We start from the raw sequence: 27716 nt of genomic DNA, 5'->3' as shown, positions 1-27716 counted from the left end.
TTCAGTTTTATTTGTTTATTTTTTGGTGACATACTTTTTGTCATTTTATTTCAAATGACAGTGCCCTCAAATACATGGATCTGATTTTCGAAAGAGTTGGCGTTTTTTTACACTGATCTTTGTTCTGATGGTACTAATCTGAACTCCATAAATAAACCCCACAGTCTTTAGAAGAGATACAGTTGTTACTATGGATGAGGTCTATTATGGATTGTGTCTAGATATCCCCCCACTCCTACCCTGCAAAAGCTTCATGCAGTGATTGGTGGGGGTTTTTTTAGAGGTGGCTGGATCTACAGTGTGTGACACTGGAATTGATTCATCATGCCATGCTAGACTGAAAGGCACTAGGGTTAAGCGTGTGAGTGCTACCTGTCCTCAATAGTCTGGATATGCTATAAAGGATTGAAGGAGCTGTGACTGTCCCTTGTTTGATTTGGTACCATCTGCCTGCCAAGAACTGTGTCTCTTTTGTGATGCCTGTGTGCCGTGACACCCTGTCTTGAAGCTAGCTGATTAATGACCAAAACATCTACAAACTGTGAGCTAAATAACCTTTCCCTCCTTTAACTGTTGGATATTGAGAAAAGTAGCTAATATAGAGTCCCAGACAGGTTCCTAGATTCCTGTATGGAACAAATAAAAACTAGATGTTGTGAGTGGCAATAGGAAAAAGCAGCCAGATTTAATCAGGTGACAGTAATCGTTGAGTGAATGGGCTTGCACCAGCCAAAGAAAAATGGCACAAGCACTAAGCAAATTGGGTTTAGGGATTTAAAATATTGCCCCATCTAGAGCACTTCCTCTTGAGTCTTCCGGAGCACAACTGACAATGCGATTGATAGGATGTTGAGTTGAGTCTGTTGTGTCTGCTCTGCCCGTCCCTTCCCATAGGTTTGCTCTGTCATAAATGGATGTATGAAATGCAGTCCATGTGCATGAGCCTTCAGTGAGCTTCGGGTATAGAAAGGTTGCTACAGCCGATGCAGAAGGACCTGGGCGGCATACTGGTTTGGGAGTTTGGAATTTTCCTGGGCAGGTTCAGGGATCTTTGTTTTTCTTTTCTGCTTGCAGCTAGTAAGCTTAGCACAGTTGGCCCCGTGAGTGGGGGAATTGACCGTGGGATATTTCCCAGGTTCAGATGAGTGGAGGGGAGTGTGGCCCTGTAACCTCAGTTGTAATTTCTGTATTACAGTCACTCACTGTTTTTGAATGTAACAGATTTGGATTTTGTTCACTGGACAAATGTATTCAGCACCTAGTTTTCATAGAGCTTAATTTTTTATGGTTGCTAATCTCTGTGGGGCCTCCATATTGTCTAGACAGCCTCATCGGACCTGCTCTCAACTTTGCACCTGTTTACACTGGCTCACTTTTTCTTTATCCTGATAGCTGAAATGGATGACTACCCTATTAAATTTCATTCATTTTGTTTGATTTTTAAAGAAGATTCCATAAAACTCTTTACGGAGCCAGGTGTAGTGGAACACCTGTAATTCTAGCACTCTGGGAAGCTGAGGCAAAAGGATCACAAGTGCCAGCCCAGCCTGGGCAGCTTAGTAGCTTGACTTAGTAAGATGCTGTCTCAAAATAAAGTAAATTATAGAGACGGGGATGTAGTTGCTTGCAAAGGCTCTTGGTTCAATCTCCAGTACTTTAAAAACATATTTTTAAATAGGAAGTCTCTAGTTCAAACCAGTGCTTTTCTAAAAATAAATATAAAATATGAATGTCTTAAAAAGTTGAACTAAACCGGGGGTTTAGCTCAGTGGCGTAATTGCCTGCTTGGCAAACAGAAGGTCCTGAGTTCAATCCCCCCCACACCAAAAAAAAAAAAAAAAAAAGTTGAGTTAAAGTCCTACAGGTTATAAGAGTCTTTTCACTCTTAGATGACTGAACTTATTTTAAAACTAGTTATAGTTCAAACATTTAAGAATTTGTAAATTCTAGAGTCTTACATTGAGTGTGTGGCTCTCTCAAAAGTGATATAGAGTCAATGTTGAAATAAAAGATACTTTCTCATTGAAGTTCTTATCTCAAAATTCATTTCTCAGACATTTGGTGAAAAACAGTTTGCAGAGAAATTATTTGTTTGTTTGGAAAGAACTTGCGAATTGTGACTGCATATTTAAACAGGGGTACTTGGACATGAATATAATTGACATTTAAAGACATTTCCAGAACATGTGTCCCTTGAAAGTTTGCTCAGAAGTGACCAGCATCCTTCAGCTGTCATTAGGTTTGTTTGCACAATCCAAAGGCTATATTTGCTGGGCTGAATCTGGAGCTGAGCTGGACCTCAGGCTTTCCCCTTACTGGAAGCTACTCAGGTTTTTTTGTAACTGGGAGTCTGAGCCTCGCACCTTCTCCTGAGTCAGGAAAGCAGCTATGTGAAACGTTTGCATATGTAAATTTTTTTACATTACCAGTATCTACTTTTTTTGCTGTTTAGGGGGAAACCCTACCATGATCGTGTAATTTAGCTCATTTTACCAATGCAGATTTTAAATAATTTCATTGCTTTTTCCAGTAACACTTGATGTTCTGGGCCTAAGCAATTCTCACCTTTCTCCTTTGCCATGTCTAAAAATGATCAGGGTAGATGAGATTTTTAAGCCTTTGTTGTTGTGCTTAGTCTAGCAAGTCAGCATCATTTGGGGCCTTATTAGAAATGCTGCCGATTAGGCTCCATCCTAAATCTACTAACTGGTTGGAATCTGCATTTCAATAAGTTCTCCAGGTGGTGCAGAGGTGCTTCAGGAAGAGTGCCAAGACAGTAATAACCACTGCTGTATCCACTCCTCCTCCCAAATACTGCTTATTAAGTGGATTCTCCATTCCAATCACTGTGCCGAACAGTTTCATGTGTTACCTTTACAGATTGAGCAGCAGATCCATTCGAGAGATAGCATTATTCCGTTCCACACACGAGGAAGCTGAAAGTGCACAGGAGGTTAAGGAACCTCCTTAAGGTTAATCATCTTGCATGCAGCAGATTTAGGATTTGAATGACTGTATTTTTGCTATGAAAATTTATCATCTCTATCATCATTGTATGTTTATTCAATTTAGCAATGTTTTCAGCACTATCATTCAGGGAGATAATTTTAATAAAAAGGTAAAACTATGTGTTTCATACAGATATGAAAGTGATTACTTCTAGAAGATTTTCCTGTAACTCAGTGAGGAAACTGGTAAGATATTAGAACCAGTTACAAGAGGAGTCTACCAAACAGGCACATTTGTAGATGAGGACTGTTGAGATGGATGCCTACACAGAGGCAAAACTAATTGCTTACTTGGTGTTCATGTGGCTATTGGGGTGAGTTATTTCTTCCCTGGACATAATTCATTTGCATGCCTATGAACAAGAATTATTTTGTATTGCTATTGTTATCTACAGTTTACAGAATAGAAAAATTGCTCTGTTAAGGAAAAAAAATATTTATGGCACTGCTAAAATAGGAAGGCAGACTTTAAACAGGACTATCATGATAGGTATTACTGCAGTGGAATTTCGCAGTAAACAGAGTTCAGCTCTAAATACAAGGACAACTAGGAATCTGTAGCCAAGGGATAAACTTATGGGAGGTCAGTGTGCAGAAAATTGCCCAAAGCAAACTTCAAGAGTAAGAGGTGACTCTGGCTAAACTGACTGGATAGGAATCTTATTGAAGGTGGACCAGGGTGAGCAGGCATGAGAATGAGGAATCTTAACAGATACTGAGGCTGGTCAGAGAGCACACTTAGATGATTCTGGATAAACTGACCTAGCAGGGTTATTGCTAAAATTAAACTGTAAAGACACAGCCAGTAATAGGGACTAGTTGAAAAGAATTGGGGGACCTGAATAGAGTTTGATCAAGGAGAGAATCTTTGTTAGTATCCATAGATTCAGAATGAGATAACCTGGAGAAGGTAATGTTTTAGATGATGAAATATTCTCTATTTCTTCAAAGAAGTTACAGGTTTTGCTTTAAAATAAGATAGAATATCACAGTAGATAAGAACACAACCATAGTATATGAGCTTAAAACTCTACCTCTTTCTAACTTTCTGACTTTGGAAATGTCCTTAATCTGAACAATGCCTTATTTTCCTCTTCTGTAAAATGGATTTAGTACCTAACCTGCACATTTCATGTGAGGAGTAAATAAGATGATGTATACAATGTTTAAAACAGTACCTAGTACCTGACGACTGTCTTGTATACATCACTATTATAAATTTCAGTCTTTTTTTGCAGGGGAGTGTGTACTGGGAATCAAATTGGGATCTTGTACTTGCCAGGCAGGCACTTGTATCACTGACCTGTATCCTTAGCCTCTAAACTTCAATCTTTTTTTTTCTTTCTTCGATTTTAGAGAACATAAACTTCAATCTTAATGAGTGGGGATATAAGTATTTTTCCATCAAGGAATGTGGATACAAATATACTCAGTATGTTACTGAGTTCTAGAGCACTGACAATTGTCCTTTGTGTTCTCCATTCCTCAGGGTGTTGTCAGATCTAGCCATCCTATGAAAAACCTGCTTGATCTTACACCAGATAGCATTTTATGATTGGTCCCAGGTATCTGATTTGGGTGCATGTGCTCTGAATCTCTATGATTGGCAGTTCATGTGCAGATACCCAACCAACTGGTCACATCCTAATCTCCTGCGTGAAAAGTGCCCTCAAGAAAGGGCAAACAATCTTGACTGCATAAAATATTAGGCTACTTTAATTCTGTATTGCTTTGAGACCTGGTGGTGGGGCAGGAAGACTTAGAGATAGCCTACTGTAGATAAATCCCAACTTGATTCTACATTTTTTTCCTGTACTTTTAAAGTTGCCTCAAACACCCCAGGATCTCACATTTCTGGGTCAATGAAATGAGATATGGGCACTCCAAGGCTTGTCACTTGTTCCTAGTCTACTTCTATTTCATTTTCTCTCTACTTTGCTAACTATTCTATTTCCTGTTTAAGATCCCAATGCCATATTTTACTCTAAAAGACTCAGTAGGGCTCATTTTCAGGTGAAGTCTCTTCTAAAATCATGCTAGAACTTATTTTCTAGGTGGGTCTTATTTTGTAGGAAACAAGGTGTTATCCATCTGGATTTGAAGTTGTCCTAAATCTTAATACCAGATTCTCTCTTTTGATAACCCTCACTTCAGTCTACTCAGTTCAGTCCATGCTTTCTGACAGCCCGAGGGACTCAGGCCTAAGCCAGGTACTTCTGTTCTTCTCTGGAGCAAGCCGTGAGTGGATAGAGACTGAAATGCAGAAGAATCGAGAGCCTGTTAGGTTTGTTACTAGGAATCTTTCTTTAACATTGCAGTGTTGGTCAGTGGTACTATTAAAGGTGTGGGTTAAATAGGGTGCTTCTGCGGGTGTGCTTGTTTTGTGTAGATCACATACCTGTGAGTTGGTGATTCTGATCCTATGGAAGCTCTTGGACAACTCTGAGTTATACTTAACTGATAGCAATGCAAAATAATTATTTTCTGTAAATATACAAATTGTGCCCTGTTTGCTAGAGGGCTGATGACTCCCCTGCCCCTTCCCAACCAGTTTCATTTCATCCCCATTTGCACATAACTACATGCCAATATTCCTGATCTTTAAGTATGGAGGTGCTTTGGGTTCTTCTTTGACTAGTTCCTGTATTATGAGCAAATTATGATCTTTCATACATATACATTTTGTACCTATGTTATAGTTATGATTTTAAGTTCTAAAAAAACTACTACGGTAAGGGTCAAAAATGCATTACAGTAATGGATTTAATAGTAAGAGATAGCTAATTAATCTTCATCATGGATAACTGAAAAAAGATAAGGGCCAAGTAGCAGAGATTATCTGTAGAATATTTTACAATTTAAGTTGTCAGCCATGCTCGTGGATAAAAGAGGAAAGTTTTTTGTAATCATTTTGAGAGCAGTTCCCATATTTTGAATTAAATGACATCCACCAAAACACCGATCAGTGGTTTCTTGAAATTAATGTGATTATGGAAAATAGCTGGCATTCATGCTGCACCCTCAAATGATCAGTGTGGCTTACTGGTCTGTCCTTCCAATAGGCTGTTTCTACAAGAAAGCAGTAACAAGGTCTTGTTCACTGGTTTATATCCATTACCTACCCTTCTCTCTGGCACCTGGCCTGACTCTTCAGTTACCTTGCCAGAATAACAAAGAGGAGGGCCAGGATGTACCCCTCATCTTTGTAAGTGACATGATATGATTTTGCCAGTTTCTGGATACAATGGAGATTGTAAAGGCAGAGTTTTATTAACCAAGCTCATATGAGTCACCATTCCTAAACCAGTGTTGGTTTATTAATTAAGGAGAGTAATAAAACTATGCAGTGGGCTGGGATGTTTGCCTTTCTCCCTTCAAAAAATCTACATGAGGGTGTGTGGCTGTCTTATGAGAAGTTTGCTTCGTGAGATTGGTGATCACTATGGCCTTTGTCCCAGAGGCTGGTCAGCCTGATCTGCCCCTCAGTAGGGGATTTCTGCTGGTGGTCAGGTAAAAAGCCAGACATGCTGGTGCAGGCATTTAATAGCATGGTGGTGTACTAGAGAAGCTTGAGGCTAACCTGGACTATATAGTGAGTTCAAAAGCCAGTCTGAATTATGTAGCAAGACCCTGTCTAAAAAAAAAAAAATCTCACTCTTTGGGCTTTCTGGGCTTTTTGTGTTCAGATATTCCCTGCCTGTTAATGTATTCATTCTTCAGAGAAAGTAAATTGACTAGGCTTCAAGCTTTCCATTTAGATTCACAGTCCAGTTTAGTCCCCATTATGGTCCCCATAAATAAAATTTGGATGTTCGCATCCCTAGTCACTTACATAAAGATTGTTTTTTGGGATGTTTGACTTGGCCAGAGAACTGATTGTGTGATTGCATGATTGCAGTTCATACTTAGAAGGTGACATTAATTCTCTATTTTAGAGGTCTTTGTGGATGCTCATTATGCACTGATGACATTATTTTGTAGGGGCCAAATAACTTGTTTCCCTTTGAGAGATAGTTTTTCGCTTAATCAGTGTCTTAATTTTTATTATTTTGTGAGAAACAACGTAACTGCTAAGCACTTGCTTTTCTGTGGAATCTTCCCAGCTGGTCTTGTAAAGTGATCACTTTCAATTCAGGAATCACAAATATAGAATTTTTTAAAGTACAGCATGCAGGCAGGTAACAGTGATAGCAGAAATGCTTGCTTATGTGTATCTTTTCCTCCCAATCTTATTAAAGATGTTTTCCCCCTGACATACTGTGGCAATGAAAACGTGCCTGAAGGCTTCGTAGCCAGTGCCAAACAAACAAATAAATGCTATAATTAGATAATAAAAGCAGTCTGGATCCATAATATAAGACTTACAAGGAATGGAAAAAGGGAAAGTTGGATCATTTAATAGTTAGCAGGCTGTCTGCAGACTCAGAGTCAGAGCCCAGATAGCGGATGGCTTTGTGTCACAGCAAGGGGGCTGTGCTTCAGGACCATTGCCATCGAGGCAAGGAGGGGGGTTACAAAGGCTTCAGAGCAGAATTGTAACATGGTCAAGGGTACACATGAGGCAGGTCACCTTGGGCTGTGGGTTTAGGGGCAGGAAAAAGAAACAGGTTGTAATTTGAATACAAGGAGAATAGCAGAGTGAATTATTTTTGTTTTTGTTTATTTAGAGAGGACAGAGAATTGAGCATGAGAAAACTACAGTGGTAGGGAGACAGTAAATATTAAGTTAAAAGAAATACGAAGGAAGGGACCCAATCTCAGAGAAGATGGGGGGACAAATGGCGGGTGGATTATCCTTCTGAAAAAGAGGAGACACTTTTTCTTCTGAGGTGGAAGGTCAAGATGAGTGACAGCTATAGATTAATTCACACCTAGCAGCGTTGTGTTTCTGTGAAATAAGAAGCATGATTAAATGAACTGTTAGGAGGGCAGAGAATGGCAGAGACAGCAGGATAACTGTGCATGCCTGGAGTAGCCATTGAGGGAGCCGGGACTGGTAATAGAATTGTCAAGGAATACAAAAGGCATAGCAAATTGAACCCCATGGATTATCAAGGCAGTAGCTTTCCCAAGGGCCTGTATGTCTCTTTTTTTCCCTACCAGACCAAGGTCGACTCTAGGAATATCTTGTCAGGAGCTATATCACTTGACTACTGCATATTTGCAAGGTAGATGCAAAAGAATGTCAGGGTGAGCAAGGAGGTGAGGGAGCTGCAAGATGTGACAGATGCCACAAACGGGAAAGCAAGCAAGCTCGCATGGCAACACGTGGGCCAAGCCTGTGATCTTAGATGGAGCAACTACAGAAGCTTCAGCAGAGCAGTTAGAGCCATCTCAGCTGGCTGCCTAAACACCTCCAGGGCTTAGTCCACAAGTTGTAGCAGACGTCTCAGAGGAGAGCCACGGTCCTTTTTACCACTCTTACTGTAGCGTTTGACAGTTTGTATACAAATGGATCCTTTCCCGCTTTTTACAGTCAGTTTTGGTAAGAACTGTTTAAGAAGTGCTTTCACCAGAAAATGAAATTGAAATTTTAAGGAAGTCTTAGATTTGACAGTGACAGAATTCTTACTTAGCCTGTGAGTCTGACCTTGGGGTTTTGGTTACTCATAGACTGTGCCTAGCAGAACGCTTAAGTCCTGTTCCGTTTCTTTTTCCATACCCAGTGCCTCAGCCCACCAATCTAAGTGAGCTTTTTAGGTGGGTTTCTCTCCAGTCACACTTTGATTTCTCCTTGAAACGCAACTCTACAGCTGTCCACTGTGACATGCTTCACCTCTGCAATTAATTTCTTGAACTCTTTCTTGTTCTCCCTGACATTTAGTCCTTTTGTATGGGTCATTCTAACCTGAACCCCAGATACCTTTCCAGGGGCTACAGATCTGTCTATCCCTGTCTTGTTGTGATGTCTTGTTTGTGATTCTGACTCTCTGCACTTCCTACTTTCATCTTGATCAGTTTCTGTCTATCCTATGACTTGTCTGAGAGGTAGCACCACATCGGATGTTAAAGTGGGCTCTCTCTAACATCTCCTCTGTAGTGTGGGCTGACCCCTCAAATAGGATCTGTTCACGAGTCACGTTTTCTCTCAACTCAAAAATGAGAGGTCTTCTTTTTTACCTATTTCTGGAGCAAGGTGGAATAATTTTAGATGAAAAAGAAGAAAATCCTGAAGGCTTTGAATGAAAGGGGACAGGGGAGACATGAAAACAAAGCAGACTAAAAGAGCTTCCGTGGTTTTCATTTTTGAGTGGCTTCCTATAGGTGTGACAGATTTCCGATCCTAAGAGCAATGACAGTGACTGGCTTGGGAAAAGAATGCAGTAACAGTGTAGGATAGTGAAAACATAAGATTTATTGCCTGATTTCTGCGTGTCAGGGTTATTTTTTAACACATCTTAACTTCTTTAATTACTTTATTGAGAAGGAATTAAACGTTAGGGCTGAAGACTAAGTCAGAGTAGAACCCACATTTAAGGCTGACTTCCTTCTTCCCCAAATCTGAACTTTCGAGGGCCCCATTTTCTCTCCTGTCTTCATTCTGTCAGATACACTCTTTTGCTTTCCATTCACTGTCTGTGATTTTAGTTGGGAAAACTGATTCTGAGTTTATATTAACAAAGATACTCTCCAATTCGAGAAACAGTGTATGAGACACAATTCTCTCGGTGCCTGGTTGTCAAGTTTCACAATTCAATATTGCAAAGCCATCATAATTCAAAGCATTGCTAGCTTGGTAATTCATTTCATTAATGGTGCTGCCTGAATAAAACACACAGAAAATGAGAAAGAAACAAATCCTGGGGAAATATGATCATACATTCGAAAGCACACAAGGTGAGCGTATAGCCGGAAGGTGAGAGGGGGGAGGAAGTGGCAGAGAAAGAAATCGTATCAGGATTAAGAGGGATTTTCTGAGCCTAGAGATACTCTGAACCCAGTATTTTTAGAAAGCGTTTATGAGAAATAGTGGAGAATTAATTATGATCCTGTCTTGTTTATATCTTTCTCTTTAAACCTCTGTCTCCTCCATGGCCAGTGTTTTAAGAAATATTGTCTATCTAATATCTGGAATAGATCTCAGATCTTCCCACTTGTCTTGCCAGTGGGCACAGGTGAGGTGTGGTCTCCGCTGGGAAGTCTGTGCAAAAGAAAACAAAACACTTGTTTTATAAAGAAAATCAGACTTTGGTGTTGCTTCTTGTTACATCACCTGCACCCACCACCTCTCTGGGAACTCAGGAAGGTTATTCATTGCGTTTTCCCCCTTTTCAGTTAGGTGTGTGGGGGTGTATGTGACTGATTTAGGCTAGTGCCACCTCTTACAGCTGTGCTAAAACATTCGCACACTGGGTCAAGTTTTCCAGTACTTCTTCAGCAATTATAGAAGCCAGTTGCTGAAACAAAGATATGACCAGACAGGAGCAATTTGGGTCCCTGTATTAGTCAAGGTTCCTCAGAGAAGTGGAACCAACAGATCACATAGAAAGATTTACGATGATGGATTGGCTCGTGTGATTAAATTATGGAGGCAGAGATGTCCCATAGTCTGCCATCCATAAGCTCAAAACCAAGGAAAACTGTTGTGATAAAATAATCCAAGTCCAAAGGCCTAAGGCCGGAGGTGGGGGTGATTGATGGGGATCCCAGTCTCCCTCCAGAAGCCCAAGAATGAGTCTGAGTCTAAAAATCAAGAGCACTGATGTCCAAGGGCAGGAGGGGATGGGTGCATTCATTCTTCCCTCAGTAGAGAATGGATTCACCTTTGCTTCTTTTTTGTCATTGTATTTTAGCCCTTGATTGACTGCATGATGCCCACCCAACTGGGGCACATGGTACTCCTTTAGTCATTTCACTAACTCAGTTGCTAATTACTTCTAAAACAAGTTCACACACACACCCCTCGAGAAATTATGTTTTGCAGGGTGCTTGGGCATCTGCCAGGCCAGTCAAGTTGATGTAGAGTTAACTTGTCACAATCCTTAAGCTGCACAGGGTACAGCTGCCTTAGAAGGCCATCCATACAAGCAGTGGCATTTCACGACACTGGGAAGTTGGTATTATTTGTTATCAGGTCCTAGAAGCCACTATTCTATCCCTACCCAGTAAAACAAGTTGCCATCATCTCTCCTCTGAAATCCTGCACACGTTTCTTAACTTTTCTACTTCCTTTCTTGCCCCATTACCCTTCAGTTCTCTGCATAGTGGTACTAGTAAATCATTTAAAACAAACATCAAAGCCTGTCACACCCTTGCCTGCAAACCTGCTGTTTTCCCTTGTTTTTAGGATAAATTCTAAAGTCTTTAATATGGCCTTGTAGGCCTGAGTGGTTTGACCCCTGCTTTGCCTTCCAAATAACACACAGCTCTTGATACCTTCCTGCAGTTCCTCAAACAGCCCAGCTCCCCAGTCTGAGGTCTTTTTTACACACTGTTTCCTCAGTGTGGAACATTCCCAGCAACATCTCCGATTTTCCAAAGTTCTCCTACATTGCTTGGGGTCTCCCTCATCCTTGGGGTGTCCACCTAGGTGGCTCTCCCTCATAGGCCTCAGTGTGAACGGCCTGCCTGTTTCCCTCTTTCCTGCCACTCACTGTATTTAAACTGTTTCAACCACAGTCCATATTCCTTTATTAATTTGTGGGTTTGGTGGTTTGGTCAACGTCTTGTTTCCTAACCCCACAACAAGTTCCACTAGGGAAAGGGTTTTACTTGTCTCCTCATCCTAAATATCTTGTGTCTCATATTCAATTTCTAACAAATTTCTTGAGGGTTACTAAGTAAATGGATTAATTATAAAACCATTGTGCACATCTTTTTTAAAGTTTAAGGAAAGTGATGGTCAATTTTTTAAATACTTTCTATGGCTGAGGCATGGCAGCAGATGCTGTAAAATGTTCTATGCAACATATATGTGTCACAATGGAAATACTCAGAGTTAGCATCTATTATCTTTAGAGGTGTGGGAATATGTTAAATATGTTAATAACAAGATGCCTTGTCCACAAGGCCAGTTGTGTCCATGACTCTATCATCTATTCTTTAACCTGCTTTTTGGGTTGGATTTATTAAATCTCCAATTTTCTAAGTTAATAAAGCAGCAGTACCAGGCCCCTCATATCACAGCTATTATAAGAAAGGCCAGCTTTATCTGTGTTCTTTATGGGAAGAACTATTAATCTCCCAAGTCTGCATGGTTAGAGTCCTGAATCTCTGATGGTTAGAATCATCAGAGGTGAAAATATCAATTTCCTTGGAGAAATTCAATACTGGAGTGAAAATCACACTTCATTTGGAAATATCTTATCGATTAAATCTGATATTGGTTAACAGTATCTTATAGGCTTTCATTTTAAATCAATCTTTTTTATCTCTTTCATGAAACAGCACATATCTGAATGAGAACTCACACCAGCTGACAGAGAAATGTAAAAATCTACAGAATGATGTTAAGTCTTTATCCAACAAAACAAAAGGGTAAGTCCCACTCTTCAATTTAATTTGAAAATAATTCTAATTTAATTTGAAAATAAGTATTTTATATTTAAGTTCTCCTAGCATCTTTGCAGTCCTCTGTGAAGTGAGTCTGTGTTCACTCTCAAGCTTGGCATAGGATTTGAGATGGTGAGGAGAATGGGTCATGTGGTGCCAACCACAGTCATAACCTGGCTCGAGGATTCAGCTTACGTGTCTGTAGGTCCATATTTATTAAAAAGCATGGCACAGTTCTACTGGCTATGCTCTTAAAGACCTTCATTCCTTTTGACACTTTAGTACAAATTCTGGACCCTACTTAGAAAAATATTTCCTTGTACAAAATTTTGGTTGTGATTTCAGGCTAAGGATTAACCCGCAGTCCCAGCTCTGGGTGTCCCCAGACTCAGCCATTTCTACTTACAATCTTGTATTTTGGGGAGTCCGTTACATCCTTTTATTCAAATTGGGTAGAAAGAAGTCCATAAGTTCCATGCTTCTTATGCAGAAAAGGCACTCGGGCCTGAGATTCCAAAGTGAGGAGCTCTCTAGATGGCACCTGGAAGGACGGAGTGTAGCAGTGCTCTGCGTGGGGGCCAGGAAGGATATGCATGTGGGCAGGGCCTGTGGTCTCCCTGAAAGGAGGTAATCTGAGTTTCATTTTGCTGTGTGCTTGGCTGACAGTTAGAAGGCTGTTCAGCTGAGAGCTATGGCAAAATTCTCATGCCACGCAACTTTAAGGAGGACTCAGCACTCTTCTGTATTTTTCTCCATATTTTTCCTTTTTTCTTCTGTATTTCTCTCTTCCTAGTAATGAACACCCCCCCCCAGTCTCTGTTTTTTTTTTTCTCTCTGTGCCTCTGTCTCTGTTTCTTTTACACACACACACACACACACACACACACACACACACACACACACACATCCCTCTTTCTCTTTTCCTCTTTCTCTTTTCCTCTTTTTAATTTTAAAAATAGCGCTTGTGGGAGGAAGGCATTGAAGCAGCTGCCTGTAAGCCATTCACGCCCTTCCCTGGGGTGGTGACACGTTGAAATCCAGGTCAGTAGCCTGGGTCTGTCCTGCTGTTCAGCTGAACCTCTGGGTAAACAGGCTCATGACTTTTGTTTGCAGAAAGACACTCTAGATATGCAAACTGTCCTTGAAAGCTGCTCCCTATTGAGGTAGCACCCTGATACAGAAGACAGGTCACCTTTTTGAGATGGGCACATGGGAAAAAAGGGAAAATATTTCATAACTTAAATATTCCTGCTGTATGAAGAATCCCACAGGCACAGCACATGTGTTTTGGTCATGTGGGACCTGTTGTTTTGTTTGTTTGTTGGGGGGTGTCAGGGTACAAAGCTCTGCTCGACTTTCCCTGAAGGCCTTTATTCTAAGCCTATACTGCCTTTCACAAATCAAGCATGTAGTATGAAGACACAGGAAAAGTGGAACTGAGAGAAATTGATCTTTGCCTCAGCATAGCTTGCAGAGACCTGGTTGCTCCTTGGCCAGTGTGCGTGATGTGCACATTGATAATGATGTTCTGATAACACATGGCCCTTGCCTGCAGCTCTGTTCAGCTCTCTCACAGACATGCACAACTTTTGCTCCCAAAAGTGACAACAATTTTCATCAAAAGGATGATCAATATCTGCACTTGTGGCCAAGCACTGACTTGGTATGGGGGGGACATTCTGTCATCATGGAAGGTGTCCTTTTGAAGCTGGAGAGTTTTGCAAGTCTTTGGTGTGCATACAGCACACCAGTTCACTGCACTATGCTAATGAGGATGCCCCTGTGCATGCTCTCACGTTTACTCTCTGTTTTTCTGTTTTTCTTTCCTGTTGTTTTGCATTTGACGGTAAGACCTTTTCTGTGTGGTTCTTTAGGGGGTTGCCTTTCCATTACGCACACAATTTTCAGCTAGCTCTTATAATTAGCCTGCACTGGTATTCTGCACAGCAAAGGTCTGGAGAGAGCAGGCACAAATTTCCCATTGTTATGAGAGTGTTATTTTGAACACAGGAGACTAATTTTTTCAGTTGTATTGTCTATTGTCAGGAATTGTACATTCTGCAGCTAGTGCTATTACAGTCTTACAGGGTACAACAGGGAAAGCCATTCAGGGTATGGCGATAAAAAAAAAGTAATTTCATTTTCTTTGAAATAATTATTTAGCCCTGTTTTTGTCATGGTCTGTTAAAGACTTAGAATTTTCTCTTTCTTCAGCCAATTTGTCCCTTTCAGGTTGCTAAAATACAATTTAGAAAGACAAAGTTACAGAGGAAAGAAAATAGCACACTTTTTCTCCACTAGTCATAACCACATTTTTGAATAAAAGAAAATTAAGAGGTTATCATTAGGGCAACCAGTGGAATAGGGTATTATGTGACATAATTCTTTATTCTTTGTTTAAGAAAGTGAACTCCAAGAAGGTGGCACAGGGTTTTATTCACAGTTCTGTCCAGCTGCCTGTCAGAGTCTGGAGTATGAATTAGTTGATTAGGAAATATTTGTTGAATAAATAAATGAATGGATGGATGGGCTTCAGGACATTTTTGAACACCATCTCTAATTTCTAGATGTTAAAAATTATGTTAAAATCATAAACTACCATGTTTAAGATCCAAATACAGCATTTCTTGAGCATTCACTGCCTTTTGCTTCTCTTCCATTCTAAGAATCCAGGGCTGTCTAAAATTTAGTTACATTAATTTCTTCTATTTGGTCAGAGAAGGTGAACTACTCTAATAAAATCAGGACTCAATGTCGTAACACAAAAATCTGTTCTGTCTTCTATAGTGTTTAATATTTCTTCTTGATCAGGCAACCCTCTCTGGCAGCTCCTCCTAGGATGTTGACTCAGCAATTTTATCTCCTTATAGGCTTATCTTCAACAGGTGGTGCCCAGCTGGCTTGCTGCTACAAGAAAATAAGGTGAAAGGAGGAGTCAAATTACCATTCATTCCACTCAGATGCCACTGGCTTGCTCTGGGCTAGGGTGCCCTTGGGAGCCTATGCCTGGTTTTGGCCTGTAGAACAGGTGTGGAGTTGAGGTAGCGTTGGTGCTGGGGGTCCTAGCACCTAGCAAGGCAGCTGCTGGCAGCACCCCCTGGGTGCTATGGGAAGGGAGCACCAGTCTGTGGGTGGACAGCCAGACATCTCTGCCATATATACATCTGATAATCCCTTTGACTCCAGGCTCCTAAGGTGTCTCTTAAAGTGAGAAGAAACATTTTGCTTCAGCAGTAGGAAATGTAACACTTTCTTAAGTGCTTGAATAGCTTCAGTAGTGACCCTGAAAGGATTTACAGGATTTCTCTGGAACAGATTGTAAACTACTGCCCTATAACTTTTGAAACATCATAAAGGTGTGGAAAGCTTCCTTGTTTTCAGATGGCTTTTTCGGGGTAAAATACAAATATTCAGAATTAGGATTTAGAATGTCTGCCTTGTATCATGTAGGTGTGGCTTGAGCCATCTACTACCGGAGAAGAAAATATATTTGATAAACTGTTTCATGCAGTTGCATTTATGATTACTGGAACAATAGAATTTTCTGGAAGATACTCTCTTCTCGGGTTGGTGTCAAGATGCTAAAAGGTGCCATTTTGCATGCTAACATGCAAAGTTGAAGTCTGGCCTTAAATGTTCTTCATTCTGTCTTATCCTGGAGAGTACAGCATGACCTGAATTGCTGCATAAAAAGAGGAGGCGTAAATTATGGTAGATCAAACTTCAAAAAGCTGAAGTGTGAGCATATCACTTGACAGCCTGCTAACAAAGCAAGTATTCCTAAATTTCAAGTTATTTGCCAGAAAGATTTTGGTTGTATGTAAGATCTTTTGCCCTAAATCATAGATGACTTACTATATTCAGCTTTAAATTCATGGCCCTGGAACCTGGTCTCCTGGCTTCCAGTGTAGACTCTTCAGCTTTTTAGCATAGACTGTTTAGCCTTTCATTACAGAGCCTTCAACCTTCTGTCGCAGACCCATCAGCCTGCTGGTATGAACTTGCACAAGACACTAGGGTGAACTCCAGACCTTGGACTGAATCCAACTTAAAGCCATACACTTTATTTACTTAAGATAAAACCACCTGGTATCTATTGAAGGCCATTAGATAAAACCTCTGCAGAGGGTCCCTAACTGCTGATCAATAACTACTACCCCTTCTGAAGGGGGAGGAGCAAAGATGGTGAATAGATAACAACTGGCTATAGAAGCTCCCTGAGATAGTGAACTTAGAACTCAACATAATACAGAGTGGGGAGCCCCAAACAGAGGGAGATGAATTCTCTCGTTCCAAGAAGAAATTAAGGCAACTTGACAACCATCCAAGGTCTCACCGCGACTGGCTGAGGTCCCGCCATTGCCCGGGTCCTGCTGCGACTTGCCTGGGTCCCACCGCAACTTGCCCAGGTACTGCCATGACTTGCCAAGCTGTCTGATGTCCCGCTGCAACTTGCTGAGCCGTCCGAGGTCCCGCCGCTTTGACTCACTGGAGGCACAGTTACATTGACTTCAAGGGTCAGCAAGCCAAACGGAGGGCTGAGTTGGCAGGGTGCCTACATCGACCTGTGATGAGTCATGGCAGTGGAGCCATTCCATAAATAAGGCGGCTCCGGCAGATGACATTCTGGGACCGGGCAGGACTGGCAAGTACAAGGGGCAGCAGTGACTTTATCAGTTGTTCCCTTCCCAAACAGGATTGGTGGAGTGAGCTAGGCCTGGGTCATGTGACCTGGCTGAGACCCAATAGTTTATCTGAGGTCAAGTCCCTGTAGCTGTGGCACACACTAACCACACTGGCCCAGTGGGGCCTCGGAGGTTTGGCTGGTCTGGAGGGGAGGGGCCAGCAAACGCTGTCCCTGTCTGCAACTCACTAGCACACTGCACTGGGAAGGCTCATCTAGCCAGCATGCTTCAGAAGAATTGTAACCAACAAAGAAAGAAACTGGGGCCTCCTGGAAGAAGCAAAAAAGATGGGAAGAGGAAGCAACAACAAAAAGTCCCTGGGCCCCAACCCTGGGAACACTGGCCCGGGACAGGTAAATACAAAAGAGAATGAGAACAGCAAACATGCAGTATCAGACACAGCACCAGTGGACATAAAACGATATATTCGGGACCTCATAGAAGAGTTCAAAAGGGAAATATTTAGCCAAATAAGGCAAGATATAAGAAGATTAATAAAAGAGATACTAAGCACCCCTCAAGCAGACACAGACAGAAGAAGGGAGGAATTCAAACACAGGAGAGAACCATGTGATGAAGAATATAAAAAAAAATGTAGAATACATGAAGCAGATTCAAAGAAATCACCAGGAAATTAAAAACTCTTTGGAAAGATGGTAAATCAGCTTGAAAGAAACTAAGGATAGATTATCCAAACTGGAGGACAGTTTTGCAATGTGGGAGTATGAAAGGGAAAACTTTTTAAAAATAACAAAAAACAAGCTGTAACAATACAAAGGCTAGAGGGTGACAAAAGGATCTATAACTTGAGAATAAAGAATGTGAATGAAGAAACTGGGATACAAACAAAGGAACTACAAAGGTTACTCACAGGTTAGCAAGGTATATCAATCTGAGATGGAGGTTATTTTCTTTCAGAGCCTGGAATATTTTTCTCCAGGCTCTTCTTGACTTGATGGTTTGTGTCAAGAAGGTTACTACAAAGGTTACTACAAAGGTTATTCACAGAAATAATTAAGGAAAACTTCCCAAGCATAGGAAAAGGAAATGATATTCTGATATATGAGGCATACAGAACTCCAGCCACCTACAGCCAAAATAGAGCCACATCCAGGCATAAAATAATCAAGATCCCAGAAATTCAATGTAAGAACAGAGTGTTAAAAGCTATTAGAGGCAAGAAACAGATAACCTACACAGGAAGGCCATTCACAATAATGGCAGACTTCTTGACACAAACCATCAAGTCAAGAAGAGCCTGGAGAAAAATATTCCAGGCTCTGAAAGAAAATAACCTCCATCTCAGATTGATATACCTTGCTAAACTGTCTCTAGAAATTAATGGAGAAACAAGATGCTTCCAAGACAAAGAGGAACTTGGGAAATTTGCAACCACCAACACAACTCTACAGAGAATACTGCAGGGCATTCTAAAGAGAAAAGTAATTGGATTTCAGGAACAGTGGCAGAGAGGCCTCAATGAATGGAGCAGAAAACAGAATGAAGAAGATAAGCAGACAACGGATGCCAAAAAAGAGTATAACAGAAATGAGGCAGAGAAGATTTTATTTAAAACTGATATGATTGATAGTATCAAGTCTGAGAGTATAGGCAATTATCCTGAAGATGACAAGACTCTACGATACACATTCTGGTTTGATAACTGCTGGTTTTTAAAGTTCTATACTATATATAGACTTGTGTTTTTATTAATACTGTTATGTACTGATATATTCAATTATACTATGTCTGATGATATAGCCAATTCTATTGGAGACAACAAGAGACAACACAGGAACCACGGTAGAACTCTTTGTACAATGGTCTTATATGTTTGTTGCATTTCATGTGTTTACAGGAATATGTTTTGTTTTTACTTGCTTTGTTTTATTTCTCACTCTAATATAGAGAGGATAGAAATACATGTAAGACTCACGCATGTGTAGAATCTATAAACAGTTTAGGAGAACTGATCTTATGACACATGATGAAATTAATAGATACTTTGAAGAAAAAGAGACACTAAAATACACAGTGCTGATCCTGGAGTGTCATAATGTGAAACCCAGCAATTATTCTTTGTTCAGAGTGATATTAGCCTGCTTGAGTTTATTCAGTGTCAACATAATTGAAGATATGGATAACTGCATGTAGGTTTAAGTGTGTAGGATTGATAACCATATTTCTAAGTTTTTGTTGGATAGTTGAACAGAACTGGTTGCAATCTCACTGTTTGAACCCCCACTTTATATGCTTACTTTAGTATCTTGAATAACTATTTGCAAGAAGACAATCTGTCATCAACTAGTGATTTCTTACTGTTTATTTTTTTTTTGAGATTACGTAGTTTCTACCCGTTTTCTGTTTTTTTAGTAACAACTATGTTACTAAGTTTTTGTTGAACAGTTGAACAGAACTGTTTGCAGTCTCTCTGTTTGAATTTCCACTTTACATGTTCCATTTTTGTATCTTGAACAACTATTTGTAAAACGACAATATGTAAACATCAACTAGTGATTTCTTACTGTTTATTTTTTTCTTTGAACGTATATATTGTTTCTACCTATTTTCTGTTTTGTTTAGTCTTTCTTTAAATAAAATTTTTAAAAATTAAAAAAATAAATAAATTCATGGCCGTTTAATTGTTTTCTAAAGTGGTACATGCAGTTTTGTCTGTCTGCCCACTATGGACCTTTCAACTTGCTTTTTCTGTTCAGCTTGTGAGAGAACTACTGCTCCTTTTCCTGGTGGAGAGGAATTGGCCAGAAAATAAGGTGTTAGCACTGAGCAGCTAATCACACCAACATAACCTGTTCTTATTGCCTTAAATTTCTCTTAGTAACTTGTTTGTTGATATGAAATTTTAAGTTGGGAGGCCTATGAAGTACGGACTGAAGCCATTAGAGAATTCTCTGAACCATTGCTGCATTTATATCCAGAGTTATGCTAAGGTCATTTAGCAATTACCACTATGTAGCTCAGAGTAAACAATCACAATCTAAGGGCTTGAAGGAATAATTTCTTACATTCATATATACATACTATACATATATATATATATATAACTTGTTTGTACTATGAACAAGTTTAACTCTTATTTTTTAAATAAATCTAATTCTCTTGGTTTTATTTTTTATTTTTATTTTTTAAAATTAATTTTATCAGTACATTTTAGATATGTGCAATGATCACATTCATCATTGGGAATTTGTACCTGTACATGATATATCTTGATTTTCTTTTCCCCTCAACCACTTCCCCTCCTTTCAACTCTTCTTCCTCTCCTTTTGCCATTTTTTCTTCCTATTCTTTTTTTTTTTTTTTTTTTTTGTACTTGGGATCGCACTCACGACCTTGTGCTTACCAGGCAGGTGCTTACACCACTGAGCTAAATCCCTGGCTTCTATTCTTTTCTCTTTCTTCCTTTCCTCCCTCCCTTCCTTATTCCCCTTTCCATTTGAACATTTTCTCCCCACTTCTTAATATCTATTACACATTTTTGGTCATTATCCTTTTGCTTTCTCACACCAGAGAAACCATACAATATTTAAATATGTGTGTCCCTTTTATTTAACTTAAGTGTATGGTCTAAAGGTGCATCCATTTACTAAGAAATATCTGAAGTTTATTCTTCTTTGATTTTGCATGTCTGTTAATATTTGTTACATATATATTTATGATTGGTAAAATCAAAATGTAGTTTTTGTCTCATTTGATCAGTCTTGACTTGAAATTGCTTTGTCTGCAGGTTCCTGTTTCATGGAGTATTATTTCCCTTCCTTTGACTTTCAGTCTATGACTTTCTTTTTGTGTTAAATCTTTCTCAATGCAGCATATTGTTGGATCTTGTTTTTTGACACATTCTGCCAATCTGCTTCTTTTAATGGGTGAATTGAGACCATTTACTCTGATAATTAGAACTGATGTGTATTGACTTACCCTTGTCATGCTATTTTCCTGTTGTTGATTACCTCTTCTCTCCTCTATTTGTTTGCCTTGCCTGGTGGATTCATTCTTTTGGGGTTTGTAATGGTATAAGTCTGGATGCCCCCATAAAGCCTCATGTAGTCACAGAGATGAGCTTCTACAGATTGTGAATAACTGACGGTCCAATGTGGGATTATGGGGGTATGAGTGCTACACCCAAGTGGGTGTGGCCTTCATACTATATAAGGAACAGAAAGAGTCTTGTCTCTGTGCTCCTCCCCTTTTGCTTGTGTTGCTTGTACTGTTTTCTGCTATCATAACTGTTGCCCTCTGCCATGTGCCACTCTGCTTGGAGCAGGCTGATCGTGGACTGTAACCTCCACAAACTGTGAACCAAATAAACTCTTCATTTGTTCACGTTGAGTGTCAGGTATTTTGTTCCAGCAATGAAAGAAAAGTAATCAAGACAGGGTTCATGGAATTGTACTCTTTCTAGAATGTCCTTCAGAACATGTTGGAGTGCTGGTTTGGTGGTCATGAGTTCCCTTAGGTATTCTTTGTTGTGGAAATGTTTACTTCTCCATCGATTTGAAAGATGGTTTGTGGGGTATATCAATATTCACTGGAGGTTATTTTCTTTAGGGTTTGAAATATTTCTCTCCAAACTCTTTTGGACTTGAGGGTTTGTGTTGAAAAGTCAGCTGTGATTCTGGTAGGCTTCCTGTATAGATGATTTGTTTCTTTTCTTTAATAACTTTTAATGGTCTGTCTTTGTGCTGAATTTCTGGAATTTTGATTATTATATGCCTTGGTGTAGATTTTTTTATCATGGCTAATTAGAGTTCAGTAGGCCTCACTTATGTGTATGTTAAATTCTTTTTCTCTGCTTGGGAGGTTTTCTGTCATTACTTCTGTGACAGGGTTTTTATGTCATTTGTGCTACCCACTGTTTTCTCATTGACTCTGATCCATCTTATATTGTTCTTCTTTGCATCATCTGGCCACTTTGGGATTGATTTTTTTATGCTATTTTAAATGTCTTCATTTTCATCGTCACTATCTGCAATTCTGTGTCTATATCTGATGTTATATCCTAATGTTGGTTGATTGTGCTTTGTATATTTTGAATAAAATTTTAATCTCCTGATATCGGTTTGAATCTGTTTCAAAGATGCCATTGCTTCTCTAGAGTCACTAACATATTTTTCATTTTGGTCATCATCTCTTTAGTTACCTGAGAGATTATTTCTAATTTAGCCTTTCCTATAGCTGTATTCATTTGCTTTTTTACTAATACGGTTACCACTTCAGAGAGTTTGAGTGAGTGGGCTTTGATTTGTTCTACCTCATTTCTCCCTGAATTTGCCTTGGCATCTGAAAGCCTGGGGTTGCATCTTGCTTCTGTGTCTTTTCATTTTACATATTTTTTAGTTTACATTGATGCTTGTAAAGTGCTTAGTAGTTAGCTTTATTGTTAGAAATGAGATCTCCTTAGGAGATGACTACATTTCAGAGATGTCTTCTAGGTATAGGCATCTCTTGGCTTTCGAGTCTGTTACAAGTTTCTGCTTCTTCAGTTTAATGGGGATGAGAATTTGCTGCCTACATGGCCTAGTCCCTAATTCTTTGGTACTGGCTTATAATACTGTTTGTGATTCTTAGGCAATCTTTGTCTTGGCGTAAACAGAAGAACAACTGACTAGAATAACTTTATGTCACTGTGGCTAAAATAGTTCAATCCATAATTGCCAGAGCATCAAACACAGTCCAGAAAATGATAAAATGTAGTAACTATAAATTTGCCACCTTTAACTGTGAATAAGATTTATAGTCATATAATAAAACCTAAAACAAGCCAGAAAGTTGCATACAGTAAATGTTCCCTCAATAGAGGGACTTTGCCCTCAGCAGAGACAATTTTAAGGAGATGAAAACCAAAAATAGAGAAAGAGAAGAAGACAAAGAATTAGAAGTAAGGCAGAAGAACAATGAAGATTTTGTAAACTTTGGGAAACTGCTGAAAAAAAATTGGAAGGAAAGAAAGAAGTAACAAATAAGAACAGAATAAAACAACAACAAAAAACTAGAAACCATATTCACATCCATATAAAAACAAGAATAAACAATCAGGAAAAACAAAAACAAAGAAAGGAAGAACAAAGTCTTCTTCAGGGCCTGTCTCTATTGTCACTGGTAGACAAAGAAGACAGACAGAGCCTGAATCTGTGTTGGTTGATCCCAGCAAGCCTACAGTAGAATTATGGCAGGGTGCTGGGTAATCCAGCAAGCATATGTTCTCATCTTCACTGAAGTTTGGGCTGATCTTGGTTTCTGGCTGTAAGACCAGAGTATTTCATATATATCTGTCTTAGACCTGAGTATTTCAGCCCTCAGTACTTTAGATGCCTTTTGCTGGCTTGAACTTGGCTGTCTGACCCTGGGTGTCTCCCATGGCTGAGTCTCACCCTATAGTGGGAGCCACCAGAAGAGCCAACCCACTTTGAATCTCAGCTTCAGCTAGCCCCTTTCCAAAATGGTGACTGAAGAGTCACCTTCTCCTGGGGGTGTCTGAACCAGAATTGGAATCACTCAGCAGCCACTGCAGCCCACAGTGTCCACTGCTCTGCTTCTCTGGTACTTGTCTCTGTGGAAGCTTCCAGAGTCACTTGTAATAACCATGCCTCTGCCTGTGCAGGTTCAAGCTGCCAGCTAACATTCAGGAGAAAATACCATTTTTCACGTCTCTCTTCTGCATTGAGGTTCCTCTCTTTGCTCTCCCCATGGAATTCAGTTCTTGCATCAGATCCTTTTTTGGTCTCTGGTACTCACTTCCCTCCTTCTTCTCATTGCTCCTGGACTTCAAATCTTGGAGAGGCTGATTTGATGCTGTTCACCACTCTGCAATCTTCTCAGAAGTCAAAACCCCTCAGTTTAAAGATAAATGATGGAATTATGACTTGTTCAAAATCAAGAAATCTGTTAGTGGGAGAGTGACAAATGAAAACCTTTTATCTGTGTGTGTGTGTGTATGTGTGTGTGTGTGTGTGTGTCTGTCTGTCTGTATGGTTATTGATGTTGAAAGATTACCATAAAAATCCTAACTTAAATTCTTTAAGTAATACAATAACAATAAGAGTTATTGTTACAATGATGAAGATTAAAATAGTGTATTATTTTAAGTATTTGTGGAAACAAAACTGTATTTTCTTTCAGAGCAAATTGAAACCCTAGCTTTCTAGTTAAACTCCAATGTTGATTAGATATTCACATCATAAAATGTCCTCATACTTTGTCAAGTAATTCATCATGAGAAAGAAACTGTTAATGAGAAGACTATGACAATCAAAAGTCATCGGGAAATAATTAGAATTATTTGCAAGTTAAAAAGCAATATGAAAACAAGAAAGCAAATGTTTACTATTTTCAAAATACATAAATATAATAGGCAGTGTTAAAGGTATCATTTATTTACTCTTTATTATATCCAGACCTTCAAGATGGCCCCAGAGGTCATCTTCCTGGTATTTACAGAGTTCACAATTCCCTGTCATGCAGTCTGGGCAGCTAGTAAGCTATTGCAGAAATAAATATGTATGACTTTCAAGGCTATAGCATCAAAGAATTCATAAGTTATGCCTTGCTGTCTTGTGGATTGCTTGCCCTGGTAAATGCCAGCTTCCATGTCATAAAAGCTTTGAGTGGTCCACACAGCAAGCGCCTGAGGCCTACTTCCAATGCCCAGAACCATCTTGGAGGCCATGTGAATGAAATGCTTGGAAGTTGCTCCTTCAGCCCTGGCAGTGACTGCAACTTAGTGAGAGATGCAGGACCAGAACCACTAGGCTGTGCTGCTGTTGAATTCCTGACCTGTGCAATAATAACATTTCTGGTTGCTTTAAGCCACTAAGTTTTAGAGTAATTTATGACATACTCACAGATATCTAATTCGTTACTTAATTCATAATCTTAACATTATTTTCATTACCATGACAATATTATTACCAAGGCAATAGTGTTAAGAACAGCTACTATTTTTGTGGACTTCTAAGTAACTTAAATGTATTGATAATCTTTCCAATATTTCTTTAGAGTACATATGATGATTATAATTACACTGGTGAAACAGATGGGCTCAGAGACCTTCACTGACTTGTGGAACATCAGATAGTTACAAATGGTAGAGCCAGGATTTGTTTCTTTTTTTCACAAGTGTATGGTACTACTGTTAATGGGAACAGAATTATAAACCAGAAATTTATAAAGAAAAAGGCATTTGATTTGAAAATGTGATACTACTTAAGCAATCCATCTCCCAAAATACTATAAAGAGCTCTCCTTTGTATTTATTTTACTTAAGCTCCTACCATGTTTATAAAGTGATACCATGTTTATGTAAGATTATTATGCATAGTAGTTACTCTAATTGCAACTTGGGTGATCATTGAGGCCTGTTTTTGGTAAGATCATGGCTGCTGGCTAGTTATTGCTACACATGGAGATGGGCCTCCTATTTATTGGGAAGCATTTTCAAGGTGGGCAGGGTTGACAACAGATTGAGAAGTCTTGAGTGATGAACAAGGCCATAAGGATGTCATTTCTACCTTTTAGTAGGTCACCATATATGAAGAGAGTCACATGTAAACACATACTTGCCTCCTCATACTTCACTGCAGATTCTTCTAAATTGCCCTTCACTCTAACACTGGGATGGCTCAGAACTTAGTCTGCAGCTTCATTTCTTTTCTTTCTCAGCCCTCAAAGATATCTTATGCTCCTGGATTTAAATACCAACAGTACATTGATGATTCCCAAGTGTATATCTACTGCCTGAACTGTTTCCTACATGTGCAGGTACGGGTTTGTACCTGTACCCAACCAACACTGTCCTGAGAGGTCTGTAAGGGACCTTATGCCTCACCTGTCTCACACTGACCTTCCTCCTGCACTTCACACCCCAGCATTCTCTCTCCTTCAGTTAATGGCATCCTTATCTTCCTTTTGCTGAGGTCTGAAACCTTGGGTTTATCCTTGACTTGGTTCTTCTTGTCCATTCTATTTTTAGTCTGTCATTGAATCGTATTTGCTACCATCAAATCAAATCTAGAAGCTGCTGATTTCTTATTGACTTCACACTCCCACTCTGGTACAAGCCACCTTTATCTCTCTTCCAGATTGTAGCAAAATTGTTTTCCCAGTGTTAACCTCTTATTTTCTTAAGAGAGTTTTCAATAAGGGAGACAGAGATCCTCTAAAAAAACAAAAAACAAAACAAAACAAAAAACCCAAAAAAATCCAGATCAGTAACTTCTCTGCTACTATGTCCTCCAATTTCCAAAATAAAAGTCAAAGTTCTTAAAGTGGTCTATAGGGCCCTTCCAAGTTTTCAAATGTATGTGTAACATATTTGCTGATAACAGCCTAAAGGAGGTGGGTGGGGGCAAAGGTGTACTGTGCTAAGGATATGACTAGAGATGTCAAGATCACAACAATGTGTAGCTAGAGTTCTAAAATCAATAAATGTTGTACATGTAACAATAATATCACAGAGGAGAGAAAAGGGAATAGATCTTTATTGGATTAATGGTTCTCTGCAGTTAAGCCAGTATAAATATGAAAGTGATTATGGTGTTAGGATATGTATGGTAAATCATACAGCATACACTTAATTAAAAATCATTAAAGGCATTAAAATGCTATATTAAATTAGAAAAATTCTCTTAAGGAAAAAGAAGGCAATCAAAGGGGAATATAGAAACAAAAAAGACATGAAATGTGTAGTAAAAATAAAGCTACAGACATAAATCTAAGTATATAAGTAATAATGTATTAAAATCTAATGTATCATGTCACCCAATTTAAAGACAGAGATTACCAGACTGCTTTAAGAGACATATTGCAGATTTTTACTGTCTTCAGAAGATACACATTGAATTTAAAAATAAAGTAGATTAAGAGAAAAGGGATAGAAAAAAATATGCCACACAAACATCAAACACACGAAGCAGTCTTATGCTGGTATAAGACGAAATAAATATTTAAAACAAAAAAAATTAAGAAATAAAGAGGGATATTCTATAATGACAAAAAGATCATTCAGGAATAAATAATTATAGACAAATATGCACTTAATTAAAGATCACCAAAATACAAAAAGCAAGATCTGAAATCAAGAAATAACAATAATTGGAAAATTCTATACCCTACTTCCAGTAGTCAGTGGGACACTTAGATACATCAATAAGTAAATGCAAGACTTGGAAAACACTATAAATAAACCAAGTCTAATAGATATCTATGGTGTGAATACTTCTCTCAGCAAGAACAAAACATATATTTCTCTCCAAGTATACACAAAACATTCTCCACGATAGTCCATCTGGCAGACCATTTAAAAAATTTAGTAAATTTAAAAGAATATAAATAATACAAAAATATGCTCTCCAATCACAGTGAAATAAAATTCTAAATCAATAACTGAAAAATGACTTGAGAAATTCACAAATATGTGGAAGTTAAACACACACTCCCAAATATCTGGTGCATCTAAGCAGAAATCAAAAAGTACTTTGAAATGAATTAAAATGAAGACACAACCTACCAAAAT

General features: G+C 39.1%; 1 protein-coding gene and 1 long non-coding RNA gene across 3 annotated transcripts in view; one reads left to right on the top strand and one right to left on the bottom strand.

The window, feature by feature from the left end:
* Positions 1 to 27716, top strand: part of St8sia6 (ST8 alpha-N-acetyl-neuraminide alpha-2,8-sialyltransferase 6) — a 120170-nt gene that overhangs the window by 42560 nt on the left and 49894 nt on the right. For both annotated transcript variants that reach the window (XM_003462776.5, XM_023561936.2), the window contains exon 3: positions 12396 to 12485. In XM_003462776.5, the coding sequence (XP_003462824.1) occupies positions 12396 to 12485 (90 nt within the window). The remainder of the gene's footprint in view (positions 1 to 12395; positions 12486 to 27716) is intronic.
* On the bottom strand, positions 7664 to 17165 carry LOC134473485 (uncharacterized). Its single transcript, XR_010043732.1, has 3 exons — positions 16837 to 17165; positions 12907 to 15407; positions 7664 to 10149 (listed from the first exon to the last, which is right to left on the bottom strand). It is a non-coding gene; the product is annotated as an uncharacterized LOC134473485 (long non-coding RNA).

Source organism: Cavia porcellus, unplaced genomic scaffold (assembly GCF_034190915.1).
Source record: "Cavia porcellus strain 051 isolate PalLab524CR breed Dunkin Hartley unplaced genomic scaffold, mCavPor4.1 scaffold_27, whole genome shotgun sequence".
Taxonomy (NCBI): domain Eukaryota; kingdom Metazoa; phylum Chordata; class Mammalia; order Rodentia; family Caviidae; genus Cavia; species Cavia porcellus.
Note: the sequence above shows the minus strand (reverse complement) of the source record. Positions and strands in the feature narration are given on the sequence as shown.